Source organism: Coccinella septempunctata, chromosome 2 (assembly GCF_907165205.1).
Source record: "Coccinella septempunctata chromosome 2, icCocSept1.1, whole genome shotgun sequence".
Classification (NCBI taxonomy): domain Eukaryota; kingdom Metazoa; phylum Arthropoda; class Insecta; order Coleoptera; family Coccinellidae; genus Coccinella; species Coccinella septempunctata.
The window spans coordinates 39,284,863-39,305,196 of NC_058190.1; the positions used below are offsets into that span (position 1 = coordinate 39,284,863).

Genomic DNA, 20,334 nt, shown 5'->3' on the forward strand with positions numbered 1-20,334 from the left:
AATATATCCTCGTATAATTGAGAAGAAGAGAAGAGATTTTTTATTTAGGAATTTTCTGAATTGTTTTTGCTACTTCTGGACAATTTATGTGGAAAATGGCTTTGTTGTGTTTTTCCTGAGTTTTTGGAATGGTAGATACATATTTCAAGCTCGTTGGTAATCGAAATACAGCGTGTAGAGTTTCCTCTAGCCGATCTGAGAAAAGTCTGTACGCGTTTTTTGTCAACATCCCAAAATGAAAATCAATTTTTCAGGAACACTTTGTCATCTACTAGTATTGAAATCAGCCTGCCCCTTTTTTGTTGATTAATGATGGCGAACAGGTGCCTGATATGCAATAGCCTGTATCGAGATGAAGTCTTAATTACTACAAGATTCGCAACATAACGTTGCTATGTCAAAGTCAATAAGACAATAAGAAACACAATAAGGACATAATCTAAGAAACGTCAGGTCGTCTTCAGTGTAACTATATCATCAATAACCTAACCTTACAAGAATAGATGACTTAAGGATTACAAATAGGTTCATTAACTGAAACATTTCATCGTGAGATGAGTCCACTTGATGGTGATTGATTGCTCCTAAGAAGATCTCTGTATTAGGCCAAGTTTGATCCTTTGCCAAGTGATAAAAAAATAGAATGAAGAAAACGATATCTGTAGAAGTACTTATTCGTCTTGAAGTGAATAATCAAGTGAAATTTGTATTTGAATTCAGAATTCAGAGAAATTTCGATTTACAGGGTGAGTCTTTGACTCATCGTACAAATATTTAAACAGTAGATTCTTGAGGTCAAAAGAAACACTTTTATTCTTCACCATCTTTTCCGAATCGACAAGATTTAAAAGATCCAGGCTGTTGAAAAACCATACAAAAATGAATAATTCAACGTTTCGTAAAATAAAAGTACCTACTTTATATTTTCTCGTAAAATGCACCGTTTCCGAGTAATTTGTAGTTCGAAAATAAAAAAATACGAGGGTGTATTAATATCTAGTTAGCCTAGACCAGTTCCATAAAGAAAATATTGCGTTAACATAGCAACGAACAATAACTCATTAGTCAGTGTCAGTGAATAAGTTTGAGGTCAAAAAAGTAAACCAGAGTTATGTAATAAATTAAAAGAAAGAAGATGTCCACCGAAATGTGAAAATCGAAAAATTGAGTATCGAGCCATCTTCAAATACCTGTATTTAGTAGGATTAAGAGGTAAGCAGATTTACGAAGACATACTTAATACCCTTGGTGATCAATGTCCTTCGTATGCGACCGTGAAGAATTGGACTGCAAGCTTCAAAAGACGTAAATTTTCCATTGAAGATGATGACCGATCGGAAAGGCCAGTTTGTGTGTCAGTCCCCGAAAATATCGATGCAGTTCATGACATGATTTTAACAGACCGTCGAATTGGGCTAAAACGGATATCTGAGGCACTGAATATTTCATACGAACGCGTTCATTATATAGTTCACGTCAATTTGGACATGAGAAAAATTGCTGCAAAATGGATCCCCAAATGTTTGAATGTTGACCAAAAGCGTGCAAGGGTAGCAGCATCGCGTTCGATCTGTGATCGATTTGGAAACGATGTAGACTTCTTGAACCGAATTGTTACTATGGATGAGACTTGGGTACATTTCTACGATCCAGAGACAAAGCAACAATCGATGAAATGGCGACACTCTAGTTCTCCAAGACCTAAGAATTTTAGTGTCCAAAAATCAGCTGGAAAAGTTCTTAGCTTCAGTTTTTTGGGATTGCCATGGAGTAGTCATGATTGATTTCTTGGATAAGGGTAGAACAATCTAGGGATGGTGTAACCGTCGAGGGATGTGGAGGATCAGCTGAGGTATTTGCCGAATCATTCGCTGCCTCCTTCACGGCTGAGCCGGATGGTCCAATGCCTGCCATTGGATGTGACCGTTGTAGTGATTGCTTGAGTTCGGTCCAGTTCACTCCCGAGGCTGTGTTGGCGCAGCTTCGTGTCCTGAGGGTTGGCTCATCTCCTGGTATGGATGGTATAAGCGCGGCGGTTCTGAGGAGGTGTACTGCCTCCTTGTGTGTTCCGCTGGCGATGATTTTCACGGAGTCTTTCCGCTCTCATAGATTGCCGTCTCAATGGTTGCAAGCATCAGTAACGCCTATCTTCAAAAAGGGCGATAAACTATCTCCTGATAACTATCGTCCGATCAGTTTAACATCTGTATGTTCAAAAATTTGTGAGCGCCTGATAATGAACGAGATGATAAAATTTCTACTTTCAAATAACATCCTGCCCAGTACTCAGCATGGTTTTTTACCGGGCCGTTCCGTTCTCACCAACCTTTTAGAGACTATTAATGAATGGACGAGGGCTTTAGATGGCGGCATTCCAACTGATGTCGTTTATTTGGACTTCTCGAGAGCTTTCGACCGAGTTCCTCACAGGAGCCTCCTATTTAAGCTCGAGCACTTTGGAATCAGAGGTGATTTACTACTATGGATCTCCGCTTTTCTGCATAACAGAACATTTTCCGTCAGGGTGTCCGATTGTTACTCTAAAACCAGATCTGTTGCCAGCGGCGTACCGCAGGGATCGGTTTTGGGTCCCCTTCTTTTTTTGATATACGTCGCCGACTTACCCCGTATTTTGATATCACCCTGTTCGCAGTTTGCGGATGACCCTAAGATCTACAACAACCCTTTGTCTCATTATTCCCTGCTGCAGTCGGACTTGGATGCTCTATCGCGCTGGTCAATGGATTGGCTGCTCGATCTCAATCCTGAAAAATGCGTTGTCCTACACATTGGAAGGGGGAACCCGAGGCGCCCGTATTTCCTTGGTGGGCGTCCACTCGCCACCACGGAGGCACATGAGGATTTGGGACTGACCATAGACAAAGGAAGGAAAGACAAACAACTCTCATTGGTCGTTTAAAATGCTGATCGTGGCGCCCCGTTCGGCAGTAGACGGAACTAATTGTGTGAAATAGCGCTATAGTAGAAAAAGATGGAATATGTTTTCGCCATAACATAACCTAAATTCCAAATTTCCTTTTGTTTTCAGTTGTATTTTCAGATGAATCTAAAGTCATAAGTCAAGTTTTCGCCAATGTTTTCTAGTATTTTCAAATAATTTGTTGTGATTTTAATGCATACATGGGCTTATATCCTGCAGTGAATACATTTATTTTATCAACAAGTTTCATCAGATAAAAAGACAAACATGTTTCTTTGAGTTGGGGCACGGATTATATTGTAATATTTTGATTTGAATATGAATTTTGTGCAGCAATCTTGGAGTTTAGAAGTAGATAGGAGCTACTATATCTTCATTCCATTAGATCCTTTAGGTTTACGTGTAAGGGTAAGTATTAATTCTTAGTTCTTAGCACCTATTTTCATAATCGACCAGTATGGCATCATTAAAATTTCAGTTTTCACTCTGCATCCCAAATTGTTCGAACAAAAATTACACGGGGTCAAAAACGAACAAGCACTTTTTTTGATCTCCAAGTACAAAACATAGATGGGATAATGCAATCGAGTCAGTTATTCATTCCAATTGATTTTTTAATAAGAATAGTATGATTTAGGAGGACCATTTCAGTCTAAAAAATTAGACTAAAACAAGGCTTCTGCCTTTAGCTCTACCGGATTTTAAAATTTTTACACTGCATTCAAATCGATGGAGGTTTGAAATCATCTGGTGCTCGGTGGAGATTGAATTTTCCAAATCTAGACAATAATAGTTAGCCGAGTACTAATTCAACATGATCAAATTCACCAAATGCTTTTCCTCTTTTTTCCTCTTTGTGATGAAAAGGACAGAAATTTTGAATAAAATTTATATGAAGTGTAGGAACCAGTTGTCACACGGAGAAAAATTTTTGTTTGATATCAATAAGAGCAGCTGTCTGAATTGAAAATAATCCATTGAATAGTCCAAACATACATTGAAATTAGCTACATTAGCTTTGTATGAACGATTTTTCACTCTGTTTCAGGTTATGTGAATCAGATGGCTTATGCTGGAGTTCTGCCAATGAATCGAAGAATCCAATTCATTATGTACAGTCTTCAAATTGGACGTTCTTTTGTTCAATAATTTGGTAATATATACAGAAGAATATCTTATTTGACATAACTGAATTGTTTCATTACCTCTTGTTGGAAAAATCAATATGTATTATAATGTGTAATAAAAAGTATATCATTATTTGTTGAGTATCATATCTGAAATCAAAGTAAACAAGAAGAAAACATCACTGAAGATTGATAATGAACTGTAATCAACATATCAGTTTATTATCAATTTTCAACTAAGATTTTAATTCAAATTATTCCGAATTATGATTTGAGGCGCCAAAATGGGAATTCAAAAAGAGCAATACGCCCCCTGGTGTCAATTTTAGTAACAAGTTAGTTAAGATCTACTGCCGATGGCGGCGCTTCAATCAGGCTTAATTTATTTTACCACTGAGTCGGCACTCTTTTCCTTCTTTCTCTATGGGACTGACGATAACGTCCGATTTGAGCTGGTCCCAACATGTAGCGAAGATCACTTCGAAGGCTGGTAGCCTCGTTTTCATGATGTCAAAATGTTTTCGTGGCTGTTCCCCTACTGTCTGCTGTAATATATACAAAACCTACATAAGGCCGATTCTTGAATTTGCTGGCCCAGCCTGGTGTCCTAACCTGCGGACAGACGTGAATCAGTTGGAGGCAGTGCAGCGGTGGGCAACGCGTATTTGCTATGGTCGCAATCGACCTAGCTACGAGGAAAGATTGCGTGTCTTTGGTTTGACCTCTTTTGAGGAGCGTCGACTCAGAGGTGATCTTATATTCGACTATAGAATTATGAACGATGTGATGGGAGTCGACCTAACATCCTTATTTACCCGTAACACTAACAACTTACGAGGGCACATGTTCAAATTGATGAAAGAAAAATTTAAGACTACCCAAAGGCAAACTTTTTTTTCTAATAGAATCTTCACGGCCTGGAACAGACTGCCAGCTGATGTTGTGGGTGCGACAAGCGTGAACAGTTTCAAAAACGGATATGATGCATATCGGTCTCTTCCAACCAACACCTAACTTGGTTGTGTTTTTGCTGACTCTTCTTCTGTGGTGCTTTTTTCTGTGTTTACCTGTTTGTGTTTCTTCATATAGTTTATAATATTCACTGTACTGCCTGCATATTCACTGTACTGCCTGTATTTTTTTTTCTGTACATATTTATATTTGAATTCTGAGCTACAAAGGCTAAGCCTCAGCTCTTACTGCATTAATAATAATAATAATAATAATAAGCGGAGATTACTATTTGACATTACTGACCACTCTACAGGAAAAAATCGAAGAGAAGAGTCGCGGAAAGCTATCCAAAGGTGTTTTGTTTTTGCAGGACAACGCCCCTGCACACAAATCTCTTGTTGTCATGCAAAAAATTTGTGATTTGGGATTTGAATTACTAGAACACCTAACACCTCCCTTATTCACAAGATTTGGCTCTATCCGACTATCATCTCTTGCCTCAACTGAAAAAAGTTTGAGGGTTCGTAAATTCTCTTCCAACGAGGAGGTAATAAAAGCTGTGGTGGTCTGGTTTGCAGAGCAAGAAGAAACAATTTTTTTCGAAAGGTCTAGGGACGTTGCAGGTTCGCTGAAATAAATGTATCCAATTAAGAGGAGGATATGTTGAGTAATAAAATATTTTGACATTGAAATTTTGTTTAGTTCTATAGTAGGCTAAGAATTTTTCAATATATCCTCGTATTCCTATAAATCGTTGCAAATGGGGCTTTCGCTGAAGATGTCTTTAACGGTCATTTCGGTTAACAGTTTGAAAGCTGATAGCTGATCTCGCCAAGTCCAAACATGCAAGATTGCTCACCTTTTTAGTACCAGCCTTCCTCCCTTCACAATTAGAAATAAAAGGACCTACTTTCACTGTTGCATAAGAAACTCTCCCCACAATCATCCAGTATCTCTGTATCTTGTAAACTAGACTATCCCATGTCATCTGTCCCGGTGTCCGGTTACAAAACACGGATATATCAACCGTGCTTCATTATATGTATCAATTCGAGACCGCATACAAAAACCGCAAGTTTCAGATTACACGGGATAAGTTCTTTATGTCCATTCATGCCTTCGTTTCTTTCCTTATTTTGAGGTGAGTCAACGGCTTTGTGAGAAATAATAGAAATAGAAAATAGGTGGTGTCAGGTTATAGGCAAGCTGTCTCATGGTCCCTATCTGTCTATCATCTGACCACTTTGTGGAGAATGATTATTACCGTTCCCAAGGTGTTTCCGAGGAGCCAGTTACACTTATTTCAACGGAAATCAACCTTTTTTATTCCTTAAAACATTATAGCATATGTAGCTATTGTTTTTAATTCAGAGAAAAAGTCCATATTCATAATATATAAAGGGAAAATTGTATTGAAGATGTCTGATAGTCTGCAATGTCTCAGCAATAACATTTCTTACCTGACAAACGCCAAACATTACCACAGCTAACCAGTGCTTTGATGGACATTTGACAAAAAGAATAAAAAGATCATTTACAATGATTGTAAATGATGATAATCTGAACTATTATTTGGCAAAAGTAAAAACGCATCGGAGTAGAAAAGAAATTAGATGGCAAATATTCTCTAAAATAAAATTTATTTATAAAGTTCGACAATCAAAGTCACTATCAAATCGATCACTTTTTCAGGTCAAGAGGGACAATCCTTATTCCTCCTTTGTCATCGTCGTGCAATGTCAATCCCATTTCTTCAACCAGGGCTGAACTGACAGTTCCTTCTTTATGTAGTCCAGCTATTATTGCTTGATTCTCTGGGTTGTTCTCACATAAATTTCTTATTGCTAGGATGACCCATTGCATTATCACTAGAGAATATTAAGGAAGATCACGAGGAAATTTCGATTACATTACAATACATACTCTGATATAATAGAATGAATATATTTTGAATAGGTAATATACTAACTTTTACTTTCCTGAGGTAACTCTATGAGATTATTGGATTGAAAAATTTTTAAAAAACAACAGGCTAGGGGAGAAAAGAAACTAAACACCGCACTGTGATTTTCGTGTTTTATGGGTAATTTTTGAGTCAGTCCACTAATGGGAAAGCATCCTCCCATTAATTTTGATTGGAGTTTTATCTCATACAGTAATAGGAGTAATGTTCTGATTCTTTCGATTTCATCATCCGAAAAAATTCAGATCTTGGATATGATCAGAATATTTTTCCTATTCAAAATAATTTTCTCCCATACCTACGAGATTTTGATCACGATATAATTTTGTATTCATAAAGGATACGTGGATTTCTCGCATCTATATTACAGCAGTCTAGGAGGATAGGTATCGTTTCAGTTTCTCTTACCTGAAAGAAATCAAATTTTTATAATAGGATAGAATTCAGCTGCAGCTGGCATGGCACCTAATTTGAGTCCGTTTTAATAAGATAGTTTTTCATCACAACTACAAAATCGTATCGACTGATTTTGCTCCCAATAGAATATTTAGTGCACTAGTATTCCATGACTATTTCTGTACATATTTTTTTTGGTACATTGGGATAAACTTACGTCGTAGAGTTTCACGAGATGGTAGAGTGGTCAAATTTCAATATCTCAATAGATTAAGCTCGGTCAATCGATGTGTTCATTTTAAATATGGAAGCTATGTGGTGTGAATGTGAGTAATTGAAACTTCCGTAAATAATTTGAGAATGGGGTTATAAGGCAGTGACAAGGAATTAAAACAAAAATTGAAATTTCCATAAAAGATTGCAAATCCTAAATCCAAGTATAAACTCATTGGTTTTTACAGCCTTATTCTAGAATTTCTCCATTCTTATTCATACTGAGATTCAGCCCAATAACAGTGAAAACAATATTCGAATATCCACGCCGTATAAAGGCGTGTTTACAAGGATAGAAAAAATGAGTATTAAAAAAGAGAAATATATCTTGAATAATCATTAATATGATCGACATTGATAAATTACTTCATGCAAATGATCAACAATTAACATTGATTTAAGAGCATTTCATCAATAACTACAAGTAATTTTTTTCTAGAGTCTCCATTTATCAAATATACAGTGTATTTTCATAACCACTGCGAAAGAATTCAAATATATTAATCTCCGAGTTATTTGAAGACGAAAAAGAAAAAATAATACGTTTCCAAGATACAGGTGGTTACATGTTTTCCAAATAAACAACAAATTCCTTGATATTTTAAACAACGTCTTTAGAAGACTGGACTCTTGTATCCTAGCTGGGGCGGCCATTTTCAACAACTTTTGTAATTTGAAAAGCATTTAGATATAATAAATTTCATTATTCGATTGCTCTACTCGAGTTTTGTTTTAAATAAACGGTTTTCAATTTTTTCATTAAAAATTGGTGCATCCTAGAGAAAAAACCGCATAGACTCTTATTGTTTTAAATTAAATAGAAATGAATTTAATTTTGGAAAAAAGCACTGGAATCGAGGAATTCGTTATTTATTTGGAATATATCCAAATAACTTTGATATTGGCCCGTTCGATTTTAACGCGGGAATGAAAATGGAAACTTAAGGATTGACGAATTTTGTCATTAACTATCCCTTGAAACATTTCCCTCTGGAATTTTGCACACATCCTAGTATTTTGAAGAAGAAAGTATTTTGGTAGACAATACAAGAACCTTTCAGTTTTAAAACTGAAAGAGGATAAATATCACACCTCAAAAAGGCATACCATTAACATCAGATTTTTCTCAGAATTTGTATAAATAAAATTTTGATATCTATGAAAATAAACTATGAGAATACAGGATGCTTTATGATACAACAAACATAATATGAAATTCTTGGATTATGAGTTCCTGATTTTTTATCATTTACTTACTTTAATGTTCAGTCTCACAAACATATAAATATAAAAGCATATTGATATAAAAGCACATGTAAAGCAAATACTATTGAATAAATTGTAATAAATTTCATATTTCAATGCCCCTCTAAGATAGCCATATTATCAATAATCTAAAGTAACTCACCAAATCTTGAACTCTTTTGTTTTTCCAACATAGATTACCTATGAGTCGAACGAGTCCAACTTTGAAACCAAAGGCAGGATGCTTTTGAATTACTTCACTTGGTTCCTTTAATTCTGACAGTTTTTGTAGTGATGAAAAATAATTCTCTGATTGTTTCCCTAGCTTATGTATATTAATAAGCAAAACCCCACATCTTATGATCAAGTCAGTATCCCCCTGCAGTATTGCTAAGTAAGTATCATTGCCACATAGGCAACCCAAAATATCTAGTAGGAGAGAAATTTCAAAGGGTTCCAAAGAACTATCTTCAGAAGATAACGTTTGAAAAATAACATTATCAGACTCCCAGAATTTTTTACTTAAAATCTGTAATGAAATTTTTGGAAGATTATTCAATTTTCTTTCAATCCATCTTGTTTTCAGCAATTCTAAAAGTACTATCCTATTAGCTATTTCAAATTTATTGTAGTTACTCCATAAATTTTCAGAATACAAAAACAACTCTGCCAAAAATTGGGCATATTCAGAATCATTTTCACTCAAGAAATGCAAGACATTCTCAAAAAGTTCATCTCTAAAACATAAGACTCTGTTCTGTAAATGTAAATTATACAGAAGGGCTAGAGTTTCATAATTATTTCTTCTCTTATAGAAACAATCAAGGATATCCTCATACAATATATTTGATACTTTTAAACAAGTTGTCTGATTTGATACCACTAAATTCACCAGAAACTGGAGAATTATTTTAACCAAGTGAGTACCATTTGGTTTGTCTAGAACTGTTCGAAATATGATCCCAACTTCATTAATCAAAAGCGGATCATTTGTAATGAAATTTTGATTTTCCTCATTTGTTGCAACATTCCTTAAATAACGAAAGAGTTCAATTAGAAAAGGCAATGACTCTTCTTCTGTTGTGAGATAGTCTGAAGAAACATACGGAAGGATGTCTTTCAAGTATTTGCTGTAATAAACAAAACATTCAAATTGATGAAATGAATAAATGGAGAACTACTAAATGAATTTATACCTGGATGAATCAAATCCTACAGTATTTAAAGTTTTTATAGTTTCGGCTGCTTCCTTGAATTTGTTATGATTAATAAACTCTTTGCACTGTATGATTTCAGAATGCTGCATATTTCAAATGGGTTGATAATTGGATAATAATTCTAAACAAATAAAATAATGAAAAAAAATTTAGGTTAAAATCAATCATCGATTGTCAACCTCACTTTTTAAACTGAATCACTGATCTAATTTTCCTTCTCTACCTTTCTTCTTCTGTATTATACTTTAAAAAGTTATAGGACTATTAAGATATTCAGCAATACAATAAATCTCATCGTAACGATCAAATTCAATTAATCAATCAGAATGAATTAACCTGCGGTTGAAAAATCGACAAAATACAGAAATCTACGAATCTCTCATCAAATTAGAGGTTAGCCGAAATCTTCCAAACAAAAGATTTTTTGACAAGTTCAATAGAGCTGAGTAATCGTTAGATTCTTAAGTGTTTACAGTTTTTTAATAATTTTTCTCAAGAAAAAATATGTCTGATTCTGATAGAAATGATAAGCTCTTACAATTTACAGCAATTACTGGTGCGGCTGAAGATAGAGCAAAGTTTTTTTTAGATTCTGCAGCTTGGCAAGTTGATGTAAGAACAGTATTAATTGCTTCAATTATTTCGGAATTTTATGAGACTTTTATCGCATTACAGGTAGCATTAGCAAGTTATTATGAAAATAGTGATGACGGCCAGGTTGAACTGAATGAATCAACGGAGGCAGGTTCTATGGAAACTGAAGATATTCCTCCTCAATCTAATGACAGTGAATCCCCAGCTGCTTCTAGTAGGCCTAAGACGAGATCAAAAAAAACCAATAGTAAATTTCGTACTCTGAATTCTTTAGCAAAGGAAGAAGACGATGAAGAAGAAGGGCAAGCTTTTTATGCTGGAGGATCAGAACATAGTGGCCAACAAGTGTTGGGGCCAGGGAAACGAAGAGATATTGTAGCTGACATGTTCAAATCTGTGCAAGAGTAAGACAATATTTTAGAATCATTCAAGCTCTGATATTATGATTAGATGTAGAGATAGTTTGAAAAAACCCCTCATTGATCATAGAAAAGTTTTATCATGATTCATATTTAAAATATTGTAGCTCCTCGCTAAACAACGTCCAATCAATTAATCTATTGTATAAACAAGTTAGCATCAATGAATCCATTGTTTCAAAATGTCAAATTCAAAACATAAATGTCATTGTTCTAAGAACAACTCAAATGCCGATAAAGTCAGAAATACCAGCAGTCCTTGTGAAACACCTAGAACATCTAATGCTGAACAAACAGAAACTCCAACTATTTTGGGGAAAAATGGATCAGATGAGTTCAGAAAAGACACAGAAAGCAAGATTATTGTGCAGGAAAATGAAGTAGTAGTGGTTAAATTTGAGCAAAGCTCTTCATTCGAAATAAAGTTTAGAAATATGATAGAAAAAAATGAATCATTGGAACAGGAGTTGAAGGAACTGAAAAGCTTGGTGGATGCAATGAAGAGTGAAGCTGAGGTTAAGGAATCAAAGTTGGAAGAACTGAATAACAAGTTGTTTACATTGCAAGGAGAAAATATTAAGCTTCTCAAAGAGAATGAAAGACTCACGAAGCTTGTAGCACATAATTGGTTGGATATAAAAGATAGTATGAATTCTTTATGAGAATTTAAACAAGTTAATCTTTGGGCAGCTGGTGAGGTCTTAGAATGTGCTTCATGACAATCAATTTCATGATCAATCCAGGTTGAATTGAATGAAATGTATCTAAGTTTATTGCATTGCATTTATTACATTTGCATTTAACTAATGCAACATGTTGATATTTGTTGGTAGACTCATTATTGATTAGAACTAGGCCCCCTAAGTGTCCTTTAAACATCTTTCTTCTCTGATGTGGGGCAACAATTAGCTTCTCATAAAAATATCTCGTATTGTCTCCTGTAGAAACATAAAATCACTCCGTTTTTTCAACTGCTCATACTCATTTTTTAGTACTCAAATATAATCGTATCAATCAAAAAATAAGTCACAGAAATTGTCACTTTTCAGACATGGTGTGGAAGTGGTGGACCAGCGTCCAAGTACATCGAGTTCCAGAGCCTTTTTTGGAACTGGCTACAAGTTAGGTGAAACCAGTACAGACTCAGTGGCTGTTCCGGGTGTTGCTCAGCCCCCACAACCAAATGAAGTGACTCTTAAACTATGGAAAGAGGGTTTCAGCATAAATGATGGAGAATTGAGGCCGTACTCGGATCCACGCAATAAAAGTTTTCTTGATAGCATCAAAAAGGGAGAAATACCGATGGAATTCAAGAGCAAGAGTGGTGGTGAGGTCCATTTGGCCATGGAGGACCATAGAATGGAGACTTTCAAAGTTCCTGGCAAAAAACACAAAGTATTCACAGGCACTGGGTATACTTTAGGAAACCCAGCTCCACCTGTCGTTGGAGCCTGTAGAGAGGAAGACAAGCCTGTCAATGAACAAGTAGCTAAAGAAAATTTGCAGTTGGACACTTCTCAACCTGTGACCAGGTAGGCAGTGTAGCTTAGGTGTTTTTGTGCTCACTATGACCAATAAGGCGATATTAGAATGAAAATTGAAATAATTGAAACTACAGAAATTATGGGTTTACTCTTGTAACCAGAAATTAAGCTGCATCTGGACTTTCAAAGCCTGCTATGCTTTGCTATGTTGGATATTTCTTGAAGCTCCTTGAAATGAAAATTTTTTTCAGCATTCAAATACGGCTAGCCGATGGTTCGAGATTAGTTGCCCAGTTCAATCACACCCATACAGTGGGTGAAATAAGGTCTTATATTCTAGCTGCAAGGCCGCAGTATGCAACTCAGAGTTTTGATCTGTTGTCATCCTATCCTTCCAAAGTGCTGGAAGATTCACAGACAATTAAAGAGGCTGGTATAGTGAATTCAGCCATTATGCAGAAAATGGTTTAATTTGTTTCCATCAGTGCAGTGAAGTATCTTCTCCCAGTATGAGTTTTTGCCATTAGGTATTCAATAATAACCGTTGTTGGCATTTGTACAAGTATCTAGAAACTTTGGAATAAATTATTTCTACATAATCTACACCTTGCTTTTTGTCACCCTCATTCCTTTTAATTTTAAGGAATTTTTATTTATTTTAATATACCTAGTGATTCAATTCATAAAATTTACAATTAAACACTTCAAATCCCTTGTGTGTGCATTGACAAATTTATCAATATCTTAAATTTTTTTTTACTTGTCACACAATCATCCGCTAGCAACTTGGGGTGCGAAATCAATGAAAAATGTGTTTTTCAAGATTGTGGAACCATTCCTTCATTATATTGAAAAGGGATTATGCTAACTATAGTTTCGGACTTATTGGTCCTCATCAGAGCCTTGAAACTCCCTACTTGATGCAGAAGGCATAGAATTTATAAAACCTAATCACATGCTAGTAGATGTTAGGAAGTTAGCCAATGTGCCAGCTGTCTCCTTCAAATTTCAAGCCTTAAGGCTATATTTATTTTCATTTTTGAGATAATTCAAAAGTCTGTTGAGTTTCTATATAGAAAAACAGTGCAGATTCTTATTTTTCTATCCAATCAATAAATGAGGGGTTCAGAGCGGAAGTGAACCAAGTCCATTCAGCCTAATTTCGAGATGAATGGCTTAGAAGTTATCAACAATTAATTCAAAAGTGACTTCATTATTTATTATTATTCTTATGTAAGCATATGCTTACATTCTAACCTTTTAAAATCTGAAGAAGTCACTTCTGAATTAATGGGTGATAAACAACTTCTAAGTCATTCATATCAAAACTAGGCTGAATGGACTTGGTTCACTTCAGCTCTGAACCCCTCAGATATGTATATATGTTGAGTTTTACTCAATGGTAATATCAATAAATTCAGTTCCTCTATGCCACTGAATTCTTCATGAAAAATGACTGTAGAAGCTTCTAGTATTCAATGGTGGAAGGCAACATTTGTTTTTAGATGTTACTAGAGACGCCAATTCAAAGAGCTGAAAATGAGTTTTCATTTCTAACTCGAAAACATGAGAAGATAGAATTCTGTCCATCCTGTACATGAGATATATGAAGAACCGGCGAATTCTGCCGACATATTTCAATACTTAACTGCTCTTTCTCAAAGTTATGAGGCATATAAAAATATCAAGAAAAAAAGGAATAAGGTCAAATCAAAGATTTTACGCACCAAATATCCTCAATATCGTGAATCGAAATGTAATCGTTATGAATATTCATATATTTTTTTCCGTCATCCTAAACCGATAGTAAACATTTCAAATGATTCTTCCATCAAACAACGTCACTGGCTTCCAAAAGCTCTGCTAATGGATCAACACATTTTATTGCAGTTATCTTCAAGAAATTCGGAGATGAAAATTATTTTCAATCCAATAAATCTACAACCAATGAAGCAATAATATCCGAACGCTTCTTCAAGTAGTTTTCCAAAAATCATCGACTTGAAAAATTCTTGCTCAAGATTATAAAAACTCAGATTATTCAAGATTAGGTGGAATTTTTTTTAACACGTTTTCTGGACAAAAAAACGTGTTCTCAGAGTCGCAGATAATTCATTCGAATTATTTCCGTGCTAAGAAATCAACAATATTAGCATTCGGATCAGAAAAAAATTCTCATCGTTCTAAAATTAAACACGACTGAAGAAGATCGCCTCCGACTGTTTATTTTCCTCAGAATTTGAATGGAAGCTTTAAGCCTCCGATCTTAACTCAACATTCGAAAGCATTTGATGTTTGTCCACAATTTACGTACAATAGAATCTCATGTTGAATATCCAATATAAAATAACGATAAGAAAATGGGCAGATAAGTTAATATTAGCGCCATGAAAGTAGAAAAGGGATAGTTTTAGTGTTAAATGTAAAGAAAGATCGTATACTACCAAATATGTTGTGAGAGACATTAGTTTTTGCAAGTGTTTCCAATTATTCATTTTCAAGAGTTAATCCAGTCAAAATGTCGCTTCCAAATATACCGAAAGCCATCAGCATGGAAATTATTGCTGCCAAAACCATCCAACAAGATCAAAGGAGTTTCGTTCAAAAATTCAAGTATATTGTTACGCACATAACGGTTGAACCATTAGTATTCTTCTACATTCTACCTGGTGTGATGGGATTGCTAACCACTCAAAATTTGAACCTCGAAAAAGCCTGCAGAGTTAGTCTTCAATTCAACCAATCCGTGTGCGACGCAATGCTCAACAGAGATCATACAGGGTATGAAGACTACCATGAGGCCGAGGTCCAGAAACTGGTAGCGAAGATGCTCACGATTAAAACTGCTGTGATAGGATTTTTTCCTACCCTACTCATGTTGTTCTTTGGGTCTTGGAGCGACAGACACCAAAGAAGAAAGCCTGTTATTTTAATACCAATCGTCTGTGATATAATCAGCGGATTAGGCTTGATGACATGTTCCTATTACTTCATGGAACTCTCCATCTATTACGTCCTGCTCACCGATTGTTTTCCTTACGCCCTTGGTGGAGGATGGAGTTGTGTATTTCTCGGTGCCTTCAGCTACGTCAGTGGCATCAGCTCGGAAGAAGAAAGAACTATTCGCATAGGAACCCTATCCATGTTTCAGAACGTAGCTATGACCACTGGCAACGCTCTTGGTGGGTATTTTATTGGGCCTTTAGGCCTTGTTGGGTCCTACTTCGTTGTAACCATCATCATGTGTGGATGTCTCGTTTACGGGATGATCATTATTAAGGATCCAAAGAAAGAAGAGAGGAGAGTGGTGAAGGTGAAAAATAAAAATTTCGTCCAGGATTTTTTGGATCTTCAGCACGTCAAGAGCACATTCCAGATCTGCTTCAAAGAAGGACCAAGCAATAGGAAATGGCGGGTGATCATAATAATGATGGCTACGGTTTTGATTATAGGCCCATTACAAGGTAAATTTAGGTACAGGTTATTGCTAAATAATGATGTTACATGATATTCGAACTTTCATTGAACAAAAACTAAGCTGAAGTCATGCAGGAAAAAACAGTAGCAAGGTCTGCTCGAAAAAAATTTAAAGGACCACGCTAATGGCTAATGGTTCCCGAGTTATATGCATATACATATTTCTTTAAACAATAACGATCCGATCAACGAATTGACACTCAGTAACCAGTTGTAGAACAGTGATACAAAATTCAAGGCGATTATATATGCCTAAAAAATAAAATAAAGAAAATATCTCTGAAATTAGTAGGCAAATAGAGCCTTTATTCTGGAATAATCTTTAAAACGTCCTTTTAGGACCAAATACTAGCTTTGATTAGTAAAAAAATTTCGTTCATGGAACCAAGCAGTGTTGAACGAGTCCAGGACCTGGATGGCTGACCGTCCTGGTTATGGTTTTGATCCAGCACTCAAAATCTACCGTTAGACATCAGCTTATTCTCATTATATTCTCACTATTTGAGATTCAATTTTTCCTAAAGTACTTCTATCAATTCAAGGTGAATTTGCCGTTTTATACCTGTACACAAGGTACAAATTCGGATGGAATGAAGTCAACTACAGTATATTCAGCTCATGTCAATTCATCGTTCAAATCATTGGTGAGTAACTGTTTTATTTTCCAGGATTTTATGAAAATTATAAAAAAAACTGTTTGATTACAAAACGTACCAATGTGGCACAAAATTCATCTTTCATTTGTTTTATACAGGGTTCATACAGGGTAAAACCTATTTAACTGTGCATACTGCATACAGTGATAGCTGAGATTGAGCAGGTTCCAAAAATACCCCACTTAATGGGTCTGATACCGTTAGTTTTACGGATACAGGCCAATTTTCAGTCTTGGGTTGTATTTTCAAATTGCTCCATTTGAAATGAATAATCAGAAATGCGGTGCTACGCCCCATTGCAGTTTGCAGGTCCACAGCCTTCTTAACACAGTTTAAGAGGGCTGTGGCAGGTCCGAGATTCCTACGATCCAAAGATTATAGAGTTATCTATAACCTTTGCTATGATCGTTAGTTATGTAGGCCGTGTTATAGGTCGAGGGGAGGAAATATTGTTCCTTGGCCTCCAAGATCTCCAGACTTATCGCCGTTGGACTATTTCTTAATTTGGAGGAGATTGATGCCAGTAATCTTCTTCAAGAAATAATTGAAGCACCATGCAATGAAATGAAAGTAATAAACCGGAAATTATAAGAAAATCAATAAATCATGTTTATGTCAGAGCCCAAAAATGTATTGAGATGGAGGGATGACATTTCGAAAATTTTCTGTAATTCTCTTGTAGTAGTTATAAAATTGACAATTTCCTGAACAATAATTATTCAAGTTACTTATAACGATATTTTCCTAGGAATTAGATTAATACTATGTAATTTCAGGTTCGACATTTGCATTATCATTTTTTTCGAAAAAACTCAAATTTGATGATGCCACTTTGGGAATTATTGCATTGGTCAGCAAAATATCAGCTTGCTTAGTGTATGCATTTGTTCCAACAGGACAATATTTCCTCATAGGTCAGTATTCACAATATTCATTAGTTTTCATTTCGCCATATAACGTGCGTTCAAAAAAATTCGTCGTCAAGTAGGCTATGGAATTTTGAACGTCGATATTTCATGTCTAAACGTAATTCTTAGCTCGTGCTTTACTATTTTCCAGGTGAACTGTCATTTTAGCATTTTGGGTTGTTGTTGAATTAAAATTATCAGCAAATCATAAAGATGGTTTTTACGGACGTGTGAAAGTGAAAATGGAAATATTCTGTTCCGGCGACTTCATTGAAGCCTATGTTGTTGTAGATTATTAAGAATGAATTTTTCCATTGTACTGTTTTGCGATGTGTTGACGAAACAGGTATGTTCAAACAAAAAAGGAAGTGGTATACCAAAACAGAAAACTCTAGAGTTCAGTAATAATGAAAACATGGTGACAGAAGCTCGACAAACCTCTCTTCAGATTTTATCTCAAGTGGATGGAGTATCCGTTGGCATATGCCACCCGATTTTGAAAAAAAGATATCCATTTGTTTCCATAAAGATTGACATGTTATCAGAAAACTGAAAAGGTTGTGATTACCTAACCTTGTAGCATCCGAGAAAAATTGATGCATACTGACAGTATGCATCAGTCAAAGGCAAAATGTGGACCTATATACTTTCTTTTATGGAACTTCAATAGCAGAACGTTATGAAGGAGAAAGCATCATGCCTTTTTATAGCTGAATTGAATTTGAATAAATTGTCCAATAGCTATTTTCATGTAATTCAGTTCTTTTAGTTTAGTCATGGATTTTCAGTAATGACTGAATCAATTCAATATTTCTAGAGAATTAATAAACATTTTATTGAGAATCTTACTGTGATTTATTCATATGACTGAAGTAACTAGAACCTTCTTACAAAAAAACATACTACCACGATCAATTCAAGATTCATGTCTCTTACGTATGAAAATAGTGGACGGTTAAAATTTTTACGGAGAACTTTTCTAACCGCCTCAGATTGTTTGGATTCTTGTCATCTTGCTCAATGAAAGAAATGTTTTTCGAACGTTGTAAAATTTACAGGTAACCTTTTCTGAAAAGTGCCTTTCCGTACAAAATTACGATATATAGGTTAATGTCATCATTGTTTACATTTTGGAAAGATGAAGTAATTCAAGGAAAGACATACGTTCAGCCACCGAACATCAGCCTTCAAAATTTCATAGCCTACTTGACGACGAATTTTTTTGAACGCACGTTATATTTTCACTCCTCAAAAAATGTTCGTTGGAGATATTCTAAGAATAAAAACATGCATTTCACAAACTTATGCGTTATAGGCTTTCATTACTAAATCATTCTCATTCTCTTTTGATGGATTTTCATCTAGTATACCTCAATCTTCAAATTCAAGTATTGATAAGTAAATATTTCTTTGTAGGTTGCTTGGTGGAAATATTTCACGGGACCTGCCACATCGCCTTGAGATCGCTGATGGGAAAAATTGTACCGCCTCATGAACTCGGCCAGACTAATTCTATGTTTGGGGTTTGTGAGGCAATAATGCCCCTTGTGTTTGGGCCTTTTTATACAACTTTATACCATTACACCATAAAAGTTTTCCCTGGGGCATTCTACTTAGTGTCTGCTACTTTGTACATGATAACACTGCCTCTATTCATGTAAGTATAGCCTAAACTAATCCACATTATAATATCACAAAAGTGGAAACAAAAGATCATAATTGTAAGCCGGTTTCGGTATTATCGTCATCATCATCATCAGTTATGATAATGGAGAAATACTCCGGCGCAGTAAAACATAGACACGACATCTTCGATTAATCCACATGCAGTCATGCAAAAAAAAATCTATGTGAAAAGATGTATGTAATTAAATTTGAAGTGATGATCATGCACAAAAAGATTGTAGGTAAGGAATGGAGGAAAGATTTAGCTCTGGAGGATAATTTTAGGTAGGGCTGCAGGTTGAACAATCTGAATATTTCTTTTCTGATCTTCTTTCCATGTAAAAACACTGTTGATTTTTTTAATTAAATAGACAAAATACTTTATTCCGCAGATGTTTGTACAAATTCAATAAAGAAGAAAGGAAGCAGACAAAAGAAAAGGAATTGCAAATCGAACAAGAAGAAAATCTTTTAATGAAAGCCATCACCAATGGAAGAAAAAAATCTTTGGACATTCTCAAAGCATAACATCCAAATTACTGTGTTATTTGCATGGCAATAAGTAAAAAAGTTAAAAAAGTAAATTTTAACAAAACATATAATTATTCAATTCTGTTAAGGTATCTGAGTAGAATAAGTGTTCTCTGTATTATTTATTTTTGATATTTACTATTAGTAATATACATCTGTTTTTCTGTTGAAAGAAAAATAAATACACCACTTTTAAATATTTCATCCTTTGACAACACCATGAACATAATTGCACATAGTAACCGAGAATCCTAATGTTATACGTTTGATATTGATAACAATTCACTGATTGTTTTAATACTATTTATCTATCCTCCTTAATGTGATTTCTTCCCCCGTTTTCCAGTTTTTGAAATCATTTTTTCCTTCCCTGCTTCCGATGTTTTCACGCCCCATGCCCTGCTTTTTTTTATATAGGGCGAGTCTTCGACTAGTACAAATATTTTAACAGTAGATTCTTGGGGTCAAAAGAAACACTTTTATC

At 35.1% G+C, this 20,334-nt stretch overlaps 3 protein-coding genes and 1 long non-coding RNA gene across 5 annotated transcripts; 3 read left to right on the plus strand and 1 right to left on the minus strand.

Moving 5' to 3' along the window:
* The first annotated feature begins 2,878 nt into the window (after window positions 1–2,878).
* Window positions 2,879–4,201, plus strand: LOC123307595. Its single transcript, XR_006536987.1, has 2 exons — window positions 2,879–3,349; window positions 3,990–4,201. It is a non-coding gene; the product is annotated as an uncharacterized LOC123307595 (long non-coding RNA).
* A 2,444-nt stretch (window positions 4,202–6,645) lies between these two features.
* LOC123307727 (ataxin-10) lies at window positions 6,646–10,289 on the minus strand. The gene is made up of 4 exons (XM_044890147.1): window positions 10,096–10,289; window positions 9,063–10,029; window positions 7,330–7,393; window positions 6,646–6,890 (listed from the first exon to the last, which is right to left on the minus strand). The coding sequence occupies exons 1-4, from the start codon at window positions 10,203–10,205 to the stop codon at window positions 6,703–6,705; spliced, it is 1,329 nt and encodes a 442-aa protein (XP_044746082.1). The 5' UTR covers window positions 10,206–10,289; the 3' UTR covers window positions 6,646–6,702.
* Window positions 10,290–10,508: 219 nt separating this feature from the next.
* On the plus strand, window positions 10,509–13,216 carry LOC123307728 (NSFL1 cofactor p47-like). The gene is made up of 4 exons (XM_044890148.1): window positions 10,509–10,728; window positions 10,792–11,114; window positions 12,179–12,661; window positions 12,865–13,216. The coding sequence occupies exons 1-4, from the start codon at window positions 10,621–10,623 to the stop codon at window positions 13,082–13,084; spliced, it is 1,134 nt and encodes a 377-aa protein (XP_044746083.1). The 5' UTR covers window positions 10,509–10,620; the 3' UTR covers window positions 13,085–13,216.
* Window positions 13,217–14,900: 1,684 nt separating this feature from the next.
* On the plus strand, window positions 14,901–20,054 carry LOC123308280 (tetracycline resistance protein, class H-like). 2 transcript variants are annotated; one of them, XM_044890870.1, is made up of 5 exons: window positions 14,922–16,077; window positions 16,633–16,734; window positions 17,523–17,660; window positions 19,071–19,311; window positions 19,712–20,054. In XM_044890870.1, exons 1-5 carry the CDS (start codon window positions 15,132–15,134, stop codon window positions 19,845–19,847), a joined length of 1,563 nt encoding a protein of 520 aa, XP_044746805.1. In that variant the 5' UTR covers window positions 14,922–15,131; the 3' UTR covers window positions 19,848–20,054. The 2 variants fall into 2 exon arrangements, with proteins under 2 accessions (XP_044746806.1, XP_044746805.1); XM_044890871.1 differs by lacking the exon at window positions 17,523–17,660 and having other exon boundaries at window positions 14,901–16,077.
* The last annotated feature ends 280 nt before the right edge of the window (window positions 20,055–20,334 follow it).